General features: G+C 46.0%; 1 protein-coding gene across 1 annotated transcript in view; it reads left to right on the forward strand.

Moving 5' to 3' along the window:
* Window positions 1–2,431: 2,431 nt before the first annotated feature.
* Window positions 2,432–20,200, forward strand: part of LOC144731700 (protein Wnt-5a-like) — a 28,722-nt gene continuing 10,953 nt past the window's right edge. The window contains exons 1-2 of the mRNA XM_078612877.1: window positions 2,432–3,310; window positions 18,582–18,808. Coding sequence (XP_078469003.1) covers window positions 18,726–18,808 — 83 coding nt within the window. The 5' untranslated portion in view covers window positions 2,432–3,310; window positions 18,582–18,725. The remainder of the gene's footprint in view (window positions 3,311–18,581; window positions 18,809–20,200) is intronic.

Here is a 20,200-nt window from a genome sequence, read left to right on the forward strand (position 1 = left end):
CTCCCCCATCACCACCCGGCACTGACCAGCGTGGTGAAGTATGGTCGACTTGGCATGCGGGAGGCCTTCATCCAGCAGTGGATTGACAAAAGATGTCTGCAAAATGTGCATCTTCTGCATTCAATATACGTTGGTCAATTGGCGCTATGAATTACGTTATGCAGCGGTAGCTAAATAAGCAAACTCTGGACTAATTCCACCCTTTTGGGCCTCATCGAGTGTCAGGCGTGCATAAACAAGTCCTTGTTATTTTACAGCCCTTGTTCAATCCACTGCTCGGTGAAGGGCCTACCCACGCTTTATCGATCCTGGGGGTTTCTTAACCATAGTTCACCACGCCGGTCAGCGCGAGTTGATGAAGGGAGGTGTGGGGGGTGAGCAGATATGCTTCAGCTATCACGCGCTGTCAATGTTAGCCGTGGCCGAGATTCAAACTGGGTTCGCCCAGTTTGTCAAACAACGCGTTGCTCGAACCACTGTGCCACTGCTCCGCATTGGCCAGTGGGCGTACATTGACACCAGCATTGCATCTAAGCAACAACAACAACAGTAGCAGCAACAACAATTCTAGATTTGAAGCTTTCGTGACTGCAAGGATTCATACTCTTAGTTCTTTCGGTAAAGTCACGTAGGTAAAAAAATGAAATTAAAATTATTTTTATCAATTTTAATTTGATTTTTTTACCTACGTGACTTTACCGAAAGAACTAAGAATATTAAGCAACAACAATAACAACAACAACAACAACAAAGGATGCGGCAATGTTATTTGCAACGCAGGTACCTGCTTGAGCAAAGAGAGGCCCAGCAAGCATCATTGCCTTCGACGACAACAGCCTACGGAGGTTGTTGGGACAAGTGCTGTTACTCATACACACAAATGCATGGGTAAAACTATTTTTCGCTCGCGCAAGAAACTGCAAGCGGCGTTTGTTGTTTTTTAGTGTTACCGTTAGCAGACTTAGTTGAAATTGATTGCGCGGTGTGCGTCTGTCTGTGATGCAGAACCACGGCAAAGCAGAGAATGACGGGGGGGGGGAGGAGGAATTTCTATTCAGTTTCTTTCCTAGCGAAGGAAGTTTCGTCATCCCTAATTAACTGGTCGCAAAACTCTTGGGATAATCAACTAGACACTAACATTGCACGCAATTTGGCGCTGCTAACCCATTGGGGAAACCTAAGCAGAAATCATATTGGGGGTGTGTGGGTCCTTTTCAATGTATAACATCCTATAGACAACAGATAGAGATGTAAGTTCAGATTTTTTTTAAATTGCTTGGCATGTAATGTGATGAGCGAAAACGAGATCAGACCTGATCAGAGATGAGAGAGATCAATTGTATGTAGGTAAGTTGAACTTTTTTCGCACCGTATGTCGCCAACCGTGCTAATCGGAGGTGCAGGCGAGCAGGGGAAGGGGGGGGTGACAACGAACTAAACACAAAAAACATGTCTAAAGAAATGTTAATCACCTTGGTCACGTGTGCGTATAAGGATTTCAAATGGATTTGGTTCAACCAATGCCGTAGCCATGGAGTCAACATTGGGGGGGACCAAATCTTCCAGGGGGTCTGGGAGCCCCTCCCCCCCCCAGAAAAAAAAATCGAAATTTGAAAACGAATTTCCTGCCTAAAATATTAAAACATTCACTAACACATGGGATGGACTTTTTTTTTTTACAATGATGTCTAATAGTGTATTGTATTACATTGCTCTGTTTTTTTCTTTTTTACCTTTTCTTGTTTAAATGTATGTAGTGGCAGAGATTAGGGATTAATAAAGTACAACCATAACCACAATCTTATGAACATAAATCCATTTTATAGCAATATATTAGGGGGGGGGGGATTTTGAGCATATTTTAATATTTGGGGGGAGGGATGTGTTCCCTCCAATATATATTTTAATTACGGCCTTGGGTTCAACCTCCAGTTTTGGTCACGAATCCAGGGTCCTTTGAGTTGTCCGAAGGCCCTAAAGCTTCTTGCTTCGCATGCCTCTGGCAGGCAGTCGATTTCACGTTTCACCCATAAAGCTTGGCGGGTAGGGGGGGGTAAAGTCGCTCGCTCTCCTCGGGATGTCGTGGTTTGTGCTTCGTTCTTGCGTGGACATTGGATACTCGACATGTTTAACAATCCAACAACTCCTTCCACGTGTTCAAACAAAGGAGTAGGAGAAGAAGAATAAATAATCACACATTAATCATGATTAAAACAAGGTAGAATTCTACAGAAGCATTGTTGTCTGTGAAACCTCATACAGACAGCTCTGAATTATACGCGTGGTTATTTTTCCATATCCAGTTTTGTAAAAACGGGGGCCTTCTTTCTACTATCCGCGATTGTAACTTTTTAACTCGCCAGTAAACGCACGGATAAACAAGATCCGCAACTGCGGGTCTCCATTCCAACCCACCCACCCATCCTTGCCCCCACAGCTCGCCACGGATAGGAAGCGCCGTTGTCATTGTAATGGACTACATTTACAACAACACTAACTTCTCGCACAAAGTCGGCGCCTGCGTAGTTGTGAGTCCAGCATCCTTAGGGAGGCAATGCTGCCGTGCGTGGTGGTGGTGGATTGTAGACGCTGCCGTGGTGTAAGACGCTAATAAGGGAGAGGGGAGAGAGGGGGGTTGGATTTTTGTGTTCACCCCTGGAAGCCGGCTCATATATTTATTTATATAAGTGGGTTGGGGTTTTTTTTGTCTTCTCCCTCTTCGACTCTCTGTGTGTGTGTGCGTGTCCAGCAGCGAGCCGGGCCGGACACGCGTGGAGCGCGATTTCGGAGCGATTGGAGCGCGGTTTTGGACTTTGGAAGAGGGGCTAAAAAGAAGGAGGAGGAGACGAAAGAGGGAGAACAACAACAACTGCGCTATTGTGGAACATTAATAAACCAGCCTCTTGCCATCGTCTCGCAGCAGCAGCTGCTGCTGCCCAGTCACTGAACTTTGAAAGCGGACCAACTTGGCCAACCGAAGTGGACAGCGGACCAACTTGGCTTTTACAGAACTTCGAAGCGGAACAACAGGCCGCCTTGAACCGCGTTCATTGTCAGAGCGAGCGAACGCACAGCACGCGCGCTGGAATATTCCGAAGGAGCTGCTCGCCGCTGATCCGTGATTTACTGGCGTTGTGTTGCACGAGTGATGCCATTTTCTGACGAGGCGTGCTCCAAGGGTGACTTTCGTCTCCTGGTGCGACGACGAGGAGGAGGAGGAGACCGCCGCGCGTCGTGCCTGTGATATAAAGTTGGGAAGTGCCGTGCTTTCATTTGTATCTTGAGGGGACATAAGCTACCCCTTTTGAAGGTAAGACACATGAAACACGTTTTTGTTACGTGAGATTCTATACACGTGTGCATGTGCAATGCTACGTGTGTGTGTATATATATAATACTAGATAGCGTGCGTGTGTTAGATAGGGAGCGGTGGGGCAGCGATTATCCCGCTGCCGCTACGAATCCCCGAACAACACGAGTTCGATTCCCGGCCACGGCTAACATCAGTGGCGAGTGATGTTATCTGCTGAACACGTTCGACTCAGCCTCAGGTCGGTCTATTAACCCCTTGAATGAGTAGTGCCTGGCGCCTCTGTGTGAACATCATCGCTGGGGACACAAAGACGGCCGCGCGTGCCGCTGGCCACGCCTTCCCCCAATCCTCATAATAGGCGCTCGCTAACATCGCTTGCGCCGACAGCCGTGTGATGTTTGTAGCCCATATAGGCGGGCCATTCGATGGTACGCCTGCCTGTGATTTATTGAACGGGCATGTTCAACGTCCCGAACGCGAACGCAGGAAGGCGACGGTTGCGTGCGCGACCCGGAGAGTGGTTTGTGTTTCTGGAGTGCTGTTTGTTTGTAACTGCTTAATCCCACTTAAAAGGGATAATCCTAGTGGGCGACAAATTTGTTTAGGGATGGAGGAATTAAACTTTAGCCAAAAAACCCCTTTTGGACGGTCACAACATCTTCAAGGGGGTCTGTCTGGCTCTGCACTCGTTGCGCCGTTGTGAGCGAGCGTTGCACGTGTTTGCATTGCAGGACGTGTGCTTTGGTCATTTCAACGGGACACAGCAAATGCACTGATTGTAGGCGACGTTTCGGGCAACGACCCTTCGTAATGGCGCTGTTGTTGACGATTTTGACGCGGTTTTTTTTGTATGTTGTTAAACGCGCTTTGTTTAACAAGCAATGCGTGCTGATTAAAGGCGACGTTTTCAGAAGTCCATAGTTTCGGGAGCGGTGGCGCAATGATTAGCGCGCAGTGCTCTGTAACTCGGAGGGCCTTAGTTCGAGTCCAGGACGCATGTAACAAGAGTGGCGAGTGATATCTGAACGAGCCATGCCCCCCCCCCCCTCTTTACCAACCGGTACTAACTGTTGTTTTGAAGTATGGTCAAACAACCCCTATTATGATCAACACGGCGTGGCGAGGCCTTCATCCAGCAGTGGATTAACGAAGGGCCTCTTACATTGTATTAATGGGTGCAATTTGTGGGCAGCAGTAGCGTAGTGGTCAGCGCGCTGCGCTATGAACCCGGCGACCCGAGTTTGATTCCTGCTCACGGTCAACGCCGGTGACGATTATTCGATCCGGTCCTGGGCCTCCCCTAGGTCGACTCAGCCTCAAATGAGTACCTTTTGTGTAAACATCGCCAATAGGAAGACAAAGGCGGTCAGGCGTGGTGCTGGCCACTGACCTCCTCGTGTACCGTTCTGTCCTTCATAGGTGCTCGCTAACAGCACTTTCCCCAACAGTCTGTTAAGGCTACACGGGGGATCTTTGCATGTAGCTGAATGTGTGCGGTGTGAGCAATGTTAATGTACCCAGGGTATAGATGCTATTTTACATTCAATGAAATGCAAGTTGAATGTAATTCTGTGCAGTTACATGCGAGTGCTCTACATTCATACGACGGCATTCTTTTAACATAATTATAAGTGAATAATACGCACATATTTAAATTTATATAGCGCTTTTAATCAATGATGCCAAAGTGCTGTAGAGGACACAGCAGCAGCAGACATTAAAGCTTCCGTCTTCAGGTGGAAGACGGAAGCCTGTGTTGCCTCCGAAACGTCGTGATTTAATTTATTGTTATTTTATTTTTTTACCTACGTGACTTTACCGAAAAAAACAGAGTATGGACCCTTGCAGTCACGAAAAACTTCAAACTTTAAAAATAATTTACTAAATCATATTCTCTTTTTAGTACTGTATGCAGACAATGAACAATACATTAAATTGCATCCAACATATCCCACGCGGTAATATGGGATGATTGGGAATGTATACACAGCATACATAACGTGGATATATCGTTGAATTGAGTACATAATATACTGTGATGAAGGGTACATCGTTCGTATGTGAGCGTCCTCCAATGACAAATGAGTGCACATTCGTAATGGGATACTTCACACTTATTTAGATGCATTTTATGCATCTGTTATACATATTAATTATTCATCATATAATATGGCAACATAGGCCTACATCTCTCGGTCAATCTACTGCTGGATGAATGCCCTCTCTGCACCGTGTAGCTTGTGGGTGGATTCCTGACCATACTTCACCACGCTGGTCAGTGCGGGTCAGTGGTTAAGGATCGCGCACAGAACCGGGTTGGATGATCACGCCCCACCGAGGCTAGCCTCAGCCAGAAACCGAACCCGGGTCGGCGTACGCGTGCCTCCAATGTAGGATGAGTTCAGTCGCCTCGTGATGCCGTGGCGATGTTCGCTCATACATCTCGCTTTGCTGACTTGGCACCCGGCTGAAGTTAAAGTGTCAGTGAAAGTCACCCTTCTTTACTCAGCAATTGACGTATTAATTAACGGCGAACCACAGATGGGGGATGCCGGCTCAATAAATTCATCCCTAGCGCGCGCGTGACCTTGTGACCTTGATTGAGGAATTCGCCGGCCTGTGCCCCGGTTTAATCAATGACAAATTGATCTGCCTCAATTTTTTTTTATATCAAATACCCCGAAGGCAAAGCCGGTTGATTGCCGCGACCTTTATCGATGCAAGGTATTTATTAACACTCCGCTAATTGTATTGTGTTGTGTACAGCTGTCGCAGGCCACAGCGTGGCTATAGGGCGTGATGGGCTGCGAAGTCACCAGGCGAATGTAGTGGTTTAATATGGATTAGTCCTCCAACATCATCATCTTTAGCCATGACAAACCGACTGCTAGATAAAGGTGTCTCAGCCAAATATTATTATTATTTATTTGATATACAATATATACTCGTAACTGTCGACCCCTTACCAGCGCCTACCTCATTACACACCAATGCAGACTTTATTGGTCAACCCGTGCCCTTATAAATCCCAACGTTCATCCTACAAAGTCCCATCACGAGGGAGAAATGAAAGAAAGTCGAAAAAATGTTGCCCGTATTGAAAGGGCCGTACGCCATATGGGCCTGGAAACTCAATTTCCCTGTACAAGAATACGGGTAAACTATATGGGTTGACAGGTATGCATACTGTACATGTTACATGTCATTCACATATATGATGTTTGCACCAATTCATGCTATTCAATGATATGCTGGTCTCTTACACGGTACGATATGTATGGTTATGCAAGTGTTTGGTAGGTTTCATTTTTATAAACTGAATACATTTAGTACGATTCATAATAACAAAAAACTCCCAACACGTCCGTCAATAATAACACTATGATCTTAAAATAAACAAAAAATGCACATAATAGGTGACGTTTCAGGCAACAGCCCTTCTTCATAGCCGATAGAGAGAAGACAGAGAGATGTTACATGCAATGAACACTTACAACCATGGGACATTTTAAGAACAACATTGTAACAAGAATATTTCTCGATTAACATATTTTTAAAATCAATCTTGAATGATTATGGTGCATGCACATATTTTAATGCAATTATGTCAGCATATTATCATTATAATATTATTGCACTCTTATCGTTACTCTGAAGAACAGGACATTACTCACGTTTTTATTCTAATTTACTTCTAATTTAGGAGAGAGTCCTGCGTGTCGAGCAAGTGGCGAGGTGTGTGCTGGATGTGTGCGAGTGTATATTCTTGGCCTTCCAAAAACATTCTCTAGATTGTAAGGCTCACGTTTCCCCCCGTATTTTCGGGTTCGATTCCCGCTCACGGCCAACACTAGTGGCGATTATCTGAACCAGTTCTGGGCATCCCCTAGGTCGACTCAGCCTCAAATGAGTACCTGGTGCGATGTGTAAACATCGCCGCTAGGGAGACAAAGGCGGCCGGGCGTGCTGTTGGCCACCCACCACCTCGTGTGCCGTGCCGGCCTTTATAGGTGCTCGCTAACAGCACTTGGCCCTACAGTCTGTTAAGGCTATACAGGGGATCTTTGTCTTTGTGTGAGAGAGACCAGCTTTGTAGAACTTTATTGACACCGGGAATTTACTTACCAGGAGGGTCTTATATTCTGGAGACTACGGTAACACCGTTTAAAAATACCGCTATCAATCCACTGCTCGAAAACGGAGGTGCCTCCTCTCATGCCGCGTTGGTCATAAGGACGTGTTTGACCATACTTCACCACTTCTGGTCGGTGCAGGAGCCTACTATCGGCCGTCACTCGTCAACGATGTCAGGCCGCGGCCCTGCTAATCGAAATTTTATTTTTAGGTCGTTGGTTCCAGCCAACTGCGCTCGCAAAAGTGGTGTCAGACGTCGCAAATTCTTCCCCGACACAATGCCCCCACCAACACCAATTTGCTGGCACGAGGTGGCGTGAGAAAACATTGCACACCGCCGCCTGCTGGTTCGCGTTCGGTCACTGAGCGTTGGCACGCTTCTGTTTACGTTACAACCCTCCATTGGTTGGCTGTGTCGGGTGGTGGCGGGTTTAACGACACATTTATATATTTACGCGATCTAACCCCCCTCCTCCCCCCCCCCCCCAAAAAACCTCTATTATGGATGAGCGTTCATTGTCTGAGCGGGCCGGCGCCCCGATTTCGATTCCCGTTCACGGCCAAGACCGGTGACGATTGTCTGCGCCGGTCATGGGCGTCCCCTAGGTCGACTCAGCCTCAAATGAGTACCTGGTGCGGTGTGTAGTAAACATCATCACTGGGGAGACAAAGGCGGCCAGGCGTGGTGTTGGCCACCCACCCCCTCGTGTGCTGTGCCGGCCTTCATAGGTGCTCGCAAATAACACTTTCCCCCACAGTCTGTTCAGACTATACGGGGGATATTTGTATTTGTGTACAAATGTCTGATTCATTACGCCAGTGGTTCTGAACCTTTACTTGCAGCCTTGTACCCCTTTGCAACCTCGATTGTTAAATATATATAATGTTACATTATTTGGGTTTTTCGGTAAAGTCACGTAGATAGGTTCCTGGAGACGACCGCTTGTGTTGCGATCGAAACGCCGTAGTTTTTAGTAGTTTTTTGTTATTTACTTTGAACCTATCTACGTGACTTTACCGAAAGACCCAAAGAATATGAATTCCTGCAGTCACGAAAGTTTTAAGTCAACATATATAATGTTAATAAACACATAACTGAACGTGCTTAATTTGTGTTTTTGATTATTTACCTCCTAAAAACATCTGGCCGTGTCTCGCACCCCCTATGGGTGTTGCGTGCACCCCCAGGTTAAGAAGAAGAAGAACCACTGCACTAAGCACAACACGTTTGCATTGGGCAGACAAGCACTCCACGTTCAATGCACACACACACCGCGCGCCCCCCGTCTCTCCGGAGCCCGACAGCTGTGTCAGGGTTTGAGCCCAGATAGTGCTTGGGATGGGCCTCCACCACTTACATAATGGGTCGCCATAGGCCAGCAGAGGAGAGTGAAGCAACATCAATTGTTGTATTGTACTCTGTCTCCCGTGTCTATGGTCCTCCACCACCTACGTCGACCCACGCCGATACGCGTCGTGAACTTTGGTCAAATAACCACCACGGGCAGCGAGGGCGGTAAGTAGGCCGCAATGCAGCAGTGGAGTGGTCAAGGGCTGTGCACGCACGTCTCGCACGAGTAGCAGAACGACAACGATCGCAGCAGGTAAAGTTTGCCTTTGTCAATGAGGAGAGTTGAATTTCGATTTAAAGCTTCTTTCGTGACTGCAGGGATTCATCTTCTTGGTTCTTTCGGTGAAGTCACGTAGAAGGGAAATAATAAAATAATAAAAATAAAACAATAAAATAATTCTCACGACGTTTCGGCCACAACGTAAGAAGCCGTTCTCAGGTGAAGACCAGGTCTGTCGGGGAGGCAGCGTCAGACGCTGTTCTTCATTTATTTTGATGCACTATTGGTACATTTGAGAATGGATCGAAAGCACTTCTCCCATTCGTCACAAAATGCCTTTTAATGTTACAAAAAAGTGTTGGATGGGCTGACGTTTCAGGCAATGGTTCGTCTTCAGAGCAGACAGAGGGGCAGAAAGATTGACTCGAGGTTGAAGATCGACTCTGTAGGGCTTTGAGAAAATTATCAGTATAAAAAAGGTAACAATTTGAAACCGTTTGTCCAACATTAAGAGTTTTCCATGAATATAAATTAATGAGCAAACAAATTATTCCAAAGTAAACTGACTCTGCATTCACTCATTTAAAAGAAATGTGAAATTATCACATCTTGACTGAAAACCCACCAGGCAGTGTATTGATGCACGTCGTGAATTGTATTTGTGCTTGTGCACCACTGCCGATGCAATCCTGCCAATGTTGATGCATTCAAGAATGTGCAGGGGGGAGTGGTTGTTACATGGCTATGGAATAAGGCGCATCGAGCCAGGACCTCTGATGTCCTGGGTTCGAACCCGGTGCCGTTTGCCCGTGAATAAACCATGTTCTCAAGTCGATTTAGTTGCTTATCTCAGCCTAGTTAAACTAAACTGTTGTTTTTTTTATTTTACCAGGTAAGGTTCACTTAGCTATATAGTTATTTTTTCAGAAGCGACCTGGCACAACGAAGTGGCTTATCACGTGGACATTTATAGCACCCAAAGCACTCTAAACACGTGACGTCGATTCTAGACGTGGAGGGAACAACCAGAGGACTCAGAGAAAAATCCACGCGGCCACTAAGAGAGACACGCAAACACACAGCAGCAGCAGCAGCGGGCGTCAGGGTCGGGATCTAACCTGCGACCTCCTGTACACCAGGCGAGGTAGTTAACATCTCCTAGCCACCATGATGATGATGAGAGTGAGACACGCAAACTCCAACTATACAGCAGCAGCAGGCGTCAGGGTCGGGATCTAACCTGCGACCTCCTGTACACCAGGCGAGGTAGTTAACATCTCCAAGCCGCCGTGATGATGATGAGAGAGGGACACGCAAACTCCAAATATACAGCAGCAGCAGGCGTCAGGGTCGGGATCTAACCTGCGACCTCCTGTACACCAGGCGAGGTAGTTAACATCTCCTAGCCACCATGATGATGATGAGAGAGGGACACGCAAACTCCAAATATACAGCAGCAGCAGGCATCAGGGTCGGGATCTTACCCACGACCTCCTGCATACCAGGCGAGGTAGTTAACATCTCCAAGCCGCCGTGATGATGATGAGAGAGGGACACACAAACTCCAATATACAGCACCAGGCATCAGGGTCGGGATCTAACCCACGACCTCCTGTATACCAGGCGAGGAAGTTAACATTTCGCCACCGTGGTGCCCCTAGTTATCAGTGACTGCACAATAACATCCTATTAAACTTGATTTTACACTTAATTTAAATAACGTCCTTTTCTAAGCATTACATATATATGTTCGAACGCCATGCAATGAACCTGTGGGGACAAAAACAAGGTCTGCTGAAGGCATGTCAGAAGTAGTTCTGTGATGTCTGGTTCCATGGGCTATGCTCTAACACACAGAGTGATGCACTGCTCTGAGAAAGCACAGCGCATGACAGTACGCTGCTCGCAAAATAGCAAAAACATTGCGAGGGAAAAACATGTAATTAAAATTGTCTTCAGTTTAAAAGTAAAACCGGGATATGATTTATGGGGCAATAAATATATTTTGGTATCACATATTTGCCACTGTTTTGTACTATTCTGTACAGAGTTTTATAGTGTGCTGTCCCTGTATGTGTGTGTGTGTATTTAGATCAACCGCATTTTGTTTTGTATTCAAAACAATGCAATTTAAATATTCGTTTTGGAAAAAAACAGTCAAATGAATAAATACATCTGCAGTGAAATAATAATAACAACAGTAATACACAAGCGTATACAGATATTCACATCACACCAAAAACTCGAGACTCAATTTTGCTCCAATGTAATATTTTTTATTTTTAGACAGAGCTAAGGGGGGAAAAAAATCAGGCAATAATTCTACTCTGAAACTCTAGACTTAACAGTTGCAGCAGCATAAGTCAAAATAAACTTTAGCTTTTAAAACGTACATTTAAATTGTAACAGCATGTTCCTGGAACCCGGGTGGCTGTAGTGTGGAGCTATTAAACGTTTGACGATCACTTTAAATGCATTCCTTACATCTTTCTCTTGCCGCTTTGAAAGATGCACGAGTCACTGGGATAAGTTCTGAAGGAAATCAATTTACAGTACTTACATCACCATGCACTTTACGAAACTAAACTGATCTGAATACTTTCTTGTTTTTACGCGAGCAGTATGTCAGTACCACAAAGTACCTTTTAAAGTCAAGGCTGTAAGTCTGCAAGACATCTTGACGACATAAAAAAAACCATCTGGCGCACATTTTAGTTCATTAATTGCGTCTGCTATAACAACTAAATATGTACACATCACTATACAGTGGCGTTGTAATGGTTTGCATTAATGTGCTCTCAGCTGATTTTGTACTCCAGGGGTCTCTGTTTTATTCTTCTGTGGTGTTCTTATACTTTTTTATAAGATGTTCATTTTGTTTAGTAATTGGCATGCATGCCGCAATATATATAAGCTGAATTAGACGTTATTATATACTGTGTGTGTATGTTTGTCAATCCACTGCTGATCTGGGGCCTTCCCACACCGTGCGAGTTATTTTAACCATACTTCACCACACTGGCCATTGTTGGTTGGTGAAGGTGGGGGGTGCAATAGACGAAGCAGAATTTCTGTATGGTGCAACAATAGATTTTCCGCACTGCCTTGAAGTACCGTAAAATATAATTTAAAGTAAGCCTCTAAATCTTTGGACACCATGACATAAAATATTTAAATACAATATTTTAAGTAGCTCACACATTCTTTTGACACATTTACACATTGTTACACAATAACGTTGTAACAATACGTGTGATAATTAACATGGATTGTTTTTAATCTCATCATGCATGCAACAGATGGCTTGCGTTGGAATCAAATGCTTTGCGATTCACATATGTTGTGTGCAATAGCTTAGCGTGACTCCCTGAAGCCACTGGAATCATGACTATTAATTTAATCACTGGCGGAGACAAGTTAATAAATGACTGAACTATCCACAATATTCCGCAGATGGTAGGAGCGGTCCGCAAATCAAGACCCACCCCAAACTTTGTGTCCAATTTCAAGAAAATTATTAACAAAATCCGGTCACGCGCGCACGGGCACACAGCTACCGGATCATCATCATGACGCATCCACCAAAACTTTAGCTTTAAAGCACCAGGGGGGGAGGGGAGGTGAAACTTACAATCTGGAGAACACAACGGTCGTGTAAGGATTGCTGTTGGGTTTCCGCGCAATCTCCGATTAGCATGGGTGGCTACGTACGGCGCGAAAGAAGTTCAACATACGTACGTGCGTTCACGAGTTTGGTCTGAATTTGCCTTTTTTGTTTCATATATAATTGACCGCATGTCCCGGTTTTCATTGCCCCCCTTCCATCAACCGATTGGCATTTTGTTGTGGACACTGCACTCCTGCAGGATGTTTGCTGTTGCCACAAGCGCTGATGGATTTGCCGCTTGATAAATGTGGCTTTTGCCGAAGGTTGTTACGTTGCCTTTGTTTCCGCGACTGCACGAGCTCAGCCTTTGCTGTCTGCCTGCTTGGTCTTGTTGGTGATTCGACACACAGCGCTCGTAAATTGTCCGTCGGCTATTTTACGCCGAGCGAAGGGAGCAACAAGATATTTGAAATCTCTTGATTTTTTTTATTTCGTAAGTGCTCTTCCTTTGCGCGTGTATATACGGGGTGAAGTGGTGGGTGCGGTGGTTGGCACAACTGTGCTACCAACCCGGTGACCTGAGTTGATCACTTCGGTGGCAAGGGGTATCTGAACCGGTCCTGGGAGCCACCGTGAAGTCTGGTAAAGCTGGTCCAATGATATACAACGCTGTGGAACGACCTTCATCCAGCGGTGGATTGACCGAGGCCTGAACAATGTTTTTTTTTATTATTGTTATTATTGAAAAAAAAATGCAAGAATTACAACTCTTGTCAATCCCCTGCTGAATTAAGGCCTCCCGTCGTGCCTTGCCAGCTATAAAACGTGTTTGACCATACTTCACCACATTGGTGAGTGTGGGTTGGTGAAATTCCACTCCCCGCCTCGTGAACGACGTTGGTTATTCTGCATTTGATATCTAAAGACTCCGCTTAAGAACAGTGATTTGAAAAAAAAAAATGTGTGCTTCCCTGCGCTATCTGCGCGTCTATCCCCTCTCCTTGTTCGGTGTAACGAATGTTCACAAACGACGCCGAATTATCAGGGCACCAGTGGTGCAGAAAGAAGGCGGCTTGGAACGAGAGCATTCGCAGTGCCACCTTGTGGCTCGGAGAGTGAAATTAAATATTTCGGCATTGGGTCGCCCCATCCCCTCTCTCTCTCATTCACCGGCGACAATAACTGAGCTTGCAGGCCCCCACAATGACGTTTAAAAAAATATATAAAATGGTACTAAAATCCGCGTTAGCCAGGCGTGGTGGCGCATGTCGCATGACGGGGGTTGATGGTTGGATCACACGGATAGGTGAACGAATGTGAAACTCTCAAGCCTTATGAGCTGCCCCGTGGTCAAAAGATAAATCCATCTGTGCAGTGCTCTGGGTGTTATCCACCTCGTATGTGCTGGATTTCTCCGGGTTCTCCAGGTTGCTACCACATACCAAATGATGATCATGGGCTTGGGAAAATTTGTATAATACAGGACCCTGTATTAGTGTAGATTTCCTGGGTAAATGAAGGACACTAAATTACGTAACTTAAATTTATTGGAATAACTTCACCCTTATATATGAGTATATTTTTTCATTTTTCAAAAACGTCAATCGAATAAAATGTGTAATCCTCAAAGCTCGAATTGTCCAAAATTAAGTTTAAAACAAATTAATGTAGCCTCATATATTTGAGTTTTACGGTGTGGTCATTGGTGACCAGGCTGAGACCATCAACTCGCGAAACCTGAGAACTGGGTTCAATCACAAGCGGTGGCTGCAACCCGGATTCAAACTCAGGCTCCCAGCCAGCGGTAACGGCTCGCCCGCTCTGACACGGCATTAGCTCCCCGAGTCGCCCGTCCATCTCTCTATGCCAGAACTTCATCAAGAGTCGATGGCTTTGACAACTTTTTTCTCGAACCGAAAATTGTTCCAAGCGCACGTTCCAGTGAAAGTCCAGCCAATTAATTGGACCAGCCTGAAAGGACGTACATCTGCCGAGGAGATGGAGCAATGAGGTCAGTTCGTACGCACGTGATCCGTGGGTTATTTGGCCACTATACATTTCCACGTGATAAGCCACTTTGTTGAGCTATCATTTGTTGGCCAGGTAGCTTATGAAAAATAAATCATAGTTCAGTGGGCCGTACCTGGTAAAATAAAAAAAATAGCTTGTGGTTTTGTTTATAGTTAGTCAATTTGGATATCGTGTGTGGAGACATAGGGGTCAAAGTGTGGTATTTCATGTGGCTACTCTCAACGAGGCCGGAGTGAAAAGTAGGCCAAAACCCCATTGAGAGGGGGTGTCTAAAGTTCCCTGGGGTGGAGGCCCTTCCACCATCAGTGGCGTAAGCAAGATATTGCAGAGCTTGCACCTTTGCCCATCACCTTTGACACACATGTTTAGCGTGAATTTCAGTTTCTTCGAGGATTTTTTTTAAATGATGGCCATTGTCATTGCCATCATTACAATGACTACAACAGGAAGTCTCAATGGATCGCGTTGCAACAGAGGTCAAATGCAGAGGGTGCATGGTTCAGGGAGCAGCGGTGCCGGAACATTGAATAATGGGAGCGCGGTATGCACGCTGCGGCTCGCAAATTGAGCCGGTAGTTGTAAATCTTGTGGCGTGTTTACGCCCTGCGAAAGTAAGGTTAGCACATACCCCAAAGCATATCCTTTAGAAGTTTGTCACACTCATGGCCAGTCACAGCTATTAGTGGCCAGTCGGTGTGTGTGTGGGTGTTTGCGTGTCTGTTCAGAGGTACAGACAGCAGCATTGTGAGACATTAGACGCGTATTTATCCGTTCCCCCTTTGAAACAGTTTCATGGCTGCAAGTTGGTTTGCAGCCGACTGTTTGGGTTATTCTCCCAAATGCAAACCGGCGGGGTGTTGCGGTATTTAAACTGGCCGCCCCTTGTTTTGTTTCGCCACTATCCCTGCAAGTTTGTTGGCGGCAGAGCCACGCGCAGCTATTTCAGCGAGCGCTGCAAGTGACCGTCCGTGATTCGTTTCAGTTTTATTTTTTAAATTTGGTTTGTGGCCGATGGTGAAAGCTTAGCCGGTGCCTCAACGTGGTGCGACAAGTCGCAGGTCCTGCAGTGTTCGAGGTACGTGGGACGCGGTCTCTGCCTGGCCAACTGCCTTCTTGCGGAAGGAATTGAATTCGATGGTAAATGTGAGCTGAGGAGGATCGCCGTGACGTTGTCTTTGTCAGAGAAATAATTGCTCCGACTTATCCCACTGTGTTCATCGTCGTGTTATTGACGTTCATTTATTGCGAGAAAGATGCAAATGTACCCAATTGTGTGCGTGTGTGTATGGTATGCGGGAATTTGTTTTGGTTGTGTGTTTTTTTGTTATTCAATGTCAAAAGGCAATGCCAATGTCAATGATAATAATAGCAATAATGCGATCGATTATTTAATTTTGTTGGCTGTGTGTTTACGTGGGAATTTTTCCATTTATATTTAGTTGTTTTCACTTCGAAAAATCAATGCATTGCCATTGTTTGATGTTGTTTTGGCTGATGATTTGTTGTCGTTGTCTAAGGATATGTGTAAACACATACCAAACAATGCACAATAATCTGTTGCATTATTAACATTATTATTATTAACATTGGTACACTGTTTCGATTTAAAGCTTTCGTGACTGCAGGGATTCATCTTCTTGGTTATTTCGGTAAAGTCACGTAGAAGGGAAATAATAAAATAATAAAAATAAAACATAATAAAATCATTCTCACGACGTTTCGGCCACAACGCATGCTTGCGTTGTGGCCGAAACGTCGTGAGAATTATTTTATTATTTCCCTTCTACGTGACTTTAGAACCAAGAAAATGGTACACTGTTATTTACGAAGCTCATGCAGTGATGTCCTTCGCTACTGAAGGAAGGAGCTCTGAACTCCGGACGATCTGCCTTCTAACTTAAAATCTTTGCAGACTATGTATTCCGTTGTATCGCCAGGGTTCCGTTCTATTAACAGTCAGAGCAAATTCAATGCGAGCGTAAGCATGGCATTGACCCAAAACGCACCGCAAACCTGCAGCAATAAACACGATCTAAGAGCTTATTGGCTCACGGTGTAATTCAAAATTAACGGAAACAACTGAACGACCGAACGTGCTTGTCAACAAACGTAAACCATTACAGTCGATCATATCGGATAAACAAGGGTCTAATGGCTATGCAGCGTACGTCTGAGAGGACATCCGAGTGCGAGATGGAGCAATGAAATTGGCTCATCGTGGATTGTTACATCGCAGAGCTGTGAGAAATAAAGACGGTTTGGGAGGCCTTCATCCAGAAGTGGATTGCGCATGGCGGCCTAAGTTTAAAGGGCGATTCCAGCTGCTATCCATGTCCATGCACTCAACCCATGAATTCCAGCATTTGCTTGTGGTGGACTTAGCATCTTCGTGGCTCGCATACACGAGGGTAAAACGGCGAGTTTTGTAATCACGTGTCCTCTTTTGGACTGGAGGAAAAGGTGCAGCCCTGCAATTGCTTGCTCACGCCACTGCTCATGGAGGGGCCTCCTCTAAGAAAAGCTCTATGGAACCCCTCGATAGGGTATTTGGCCTACTCTTCCATATTGCCGAAATGTCTTAGAAGAGGGAGGGAGTACTCACACGTTTTTCTGCAGCACGGCGACCCGCTACTTGACTGTGGTGTGTACCGGTGTTATACTGCTGAGTGGACAGAGGCACGGGAGGTGATTTAAAAATAAACTTGCACCCTAGATTCAACCTCTGCATCTGGTGATCAAACCGGAGACCTCTAGACTCTCCGCTGTGCTAACTTGATACTTGATACCACGATGAGCACGGTCGCACCTCCGATTATCACGGTCGGCTTTGTGCGGTGCAAAAGAAGTTCAACATAGATACGTACAACCTTGATTGAACTACGTGATTTTTTTGTTGTAAGATTTCGCTTGTCTTTTCCTAACCGTGTTGCGATTGCGCTATCGGTATCGTGTCAAGTGATGAAGAAATTTCAATCTGGAAACCCTTGCAAGCCAGCAGTGCCCTCGCTGCGTTGTGTTGGGGAACAGCGGCGGAGAGAAAAATACGCCACAGAAATTCGGCGTTAGTTTGATTACAATACAATTATCGAGCCTTAAACAGGCACAAACTTTTTTTTCACGTGTTGATTGGATTGAAAAATATCGCGTGTTATGTTGCAATGAAACTGAACATTTTATATTCTTTGGGTCTTTCGGTAAAGTAACGTAGATAGGTTCAAATTAATAGAAATAAAATGAACAAAAAACTACGACGCTTCTATCTACGTGACTTTACCGAAAGACACAAAGAATATGAATTCCTGCAGTCACGAAAGCTTTAAGTCAAGATTGAACATTTTATATATACACATCTAGAGTAGGCCAAATGAATTCACACCCCCGATTTAACACGACGGTTGATTTTCTTCTCCCTGTGCGGTCATCGGTGACTGTTTCGAAACCGTCGACTCGCTCGACCCGAATGCCACTTTCATCGCAGATCGCTCAATTCCGAACTCGAACCCAAGATCTCTGTGTCTCACCCCCCCCCCCCGCCCTAAACCACTCAGCCACCTCCGTAAAAAATGATTTCAACTTTCTGACTCTATTTCAATGAGAAGCCCAGTATAGAGCGCAAAACGCGACGCAGGGAGCGGGAACTGGAAACCCTGCAGACATTCTCGTCGCCCCATCTCTGTGCTCCTGGGTTTAGGAGGAGAAGGGGGGGGGGGGATTGGGCTCACTACCCCACGCAAGTGGGGGCCGCGAGCGGTGTGCGCGCTGCACTTTCATGTCGGCACCTGAACGGATAAGAGAGGAAAAACTTCAGGTCAAAGGAAAGACAATAGAGGGAGCGGTGAGAAGGAGGAGCGGAGGAGGCATGCATGCCTTTCAATGCAAGCTGCCTCGTTGCTGTTGCTGTTGTTTAACACTTTGTGATTTTCAGGTCGAAACTGCGGCGGGGTTCTACAATAGTGTGAGGAGGAAGACGAGCGGAGGAGCCTCCCCTGTGCCTTGACTCTTCAGCCAGCCCCGGGGGGTGGGGCCCAAAGAGAGGTCCCAGGGCCCAACGCGGTGGCCGCACAGTGCCATGGCCCTACTCCCTGCGTTGCTCCTCTCTGCTGCCCTCTCGTCTCTCGGTTGGCAGAGACACGTCGACGCCAGCGAGTGGTGGTGAGCGATGGCAGCAAGCGCACCTGATCGCAGACAGGATATATGGGGGGTACTTCATCAGGGGTGCCATGAAAGCGAGATGTTAATTAGCTCACCTGTTATCCAAGAGGTCGTGGATTTGATCCCGACCCTGACACCTGCTGTATATTTGGAGTTTGCAGTGTCTCTTTCGCCGTGGTCGTGTGGATTTTTCTTTCCACATTTATAATCAACATCACACGTTTAGAGTATTTGGCTGCTATACATTTCCACGTAATAAGCCACTTTGTTGAGCTATCATTTGTGGCCAGGTCGCTTCTGAAAAAAGCGCTACGCTGCTCAGTGGGCCTTACCTGGTAAAATAAAAATTGGTTCCTTTTTTATTTAGCTTGCACGAAACACTCAGATAATAAACTTTGGATTCAAGGTGTGTGCAGTAGATGTGTATGGGATGCTTCAGTGGTCTAAAGGTTCATGTGATGACCTCTAGAGGTGGGGGGGTCTATTAAGTTCTCTCTAATGAAAACCCTTCCACCAGCAGTGGCTTTAAGGAAGTGATTGCAGGGCTGCACCTTTATACCTTTATTTTTTAATCGGATGAGCTGAGCACTTGTGTGTGAGAGAGAGAGAGACTGCTTCCAGCTGACTTCCATGTACAAACAGCGTTCAGTCGGGGAAAATACATTTGCAGATGACGGGAGCATCCACATATCGATTGGGTGCCCAGAAAACATAGTGGGTGGATTAAGAGGCTTGCGGAGCGTGAGCCCGTCTGCCGCTGTGGCAGAGGTGTGCGAGCTGAGCCCAGGGGCCGCCCTGATCAATACTGCTGTAATCATCAGGGTGGTATCGCAGTGGACTTTAAAGATCCCCGTGATGTTATTAAATACAAAAAAAAGAGGTGCCCTCGTGTGCCGGCGTCACGGTCTATGTATTTGTCAAAAAAAAAATAGCCAATGATTTAAATTGGAACAACCAAAAGCGACATCGTCTCCTCCTGGCGGGTTGTCGCCCACTTTCAGACCGGTGCTGGTGTCAGCTCGTGCCGCATAGGGACAGCTGACACAAGGGGTACCCCCAAGGCATTGCTATTAACCCTTTCCCGTTCCCAGACAAGTTCAAGTTGCGGAATGCGCGAGCGGTAATTTTATTTGGAGAGGAGCAACGCCGCTGTTTGTAAAGACATTGTTACTCACCGCAGTTAACTGTAGCGACACGACCGCACTCTACGATAGCTTGTGCCAAACTGTGCCACATGCCCTCCCGCATGGCCTTGTGAGAGCCTCTGTACCGATAAAGTTACTTAACTTTTTCTTCCGGTTCCATTCCCATGACGTACACATACATGTACGTCATCGAAACCGGATCGGGAAGATAAACGGAATGGGCAAAAAGGGGTTATTGAGAACACAC

This window comes from Lampetra planeri, chromosome 40, assembly GCF_965212315.1.
Source record: "Lampetra planeri chromosome 40, kcLamPlan1.2.h2, whole genome shotgun sequence".
Lineage (NCBI taxonomy): Eukaryota > Metazoa > Chordata > Hyperoartia > Petromyzontiformes > Petromyzontidae > Lampetra > Lampetra planeri.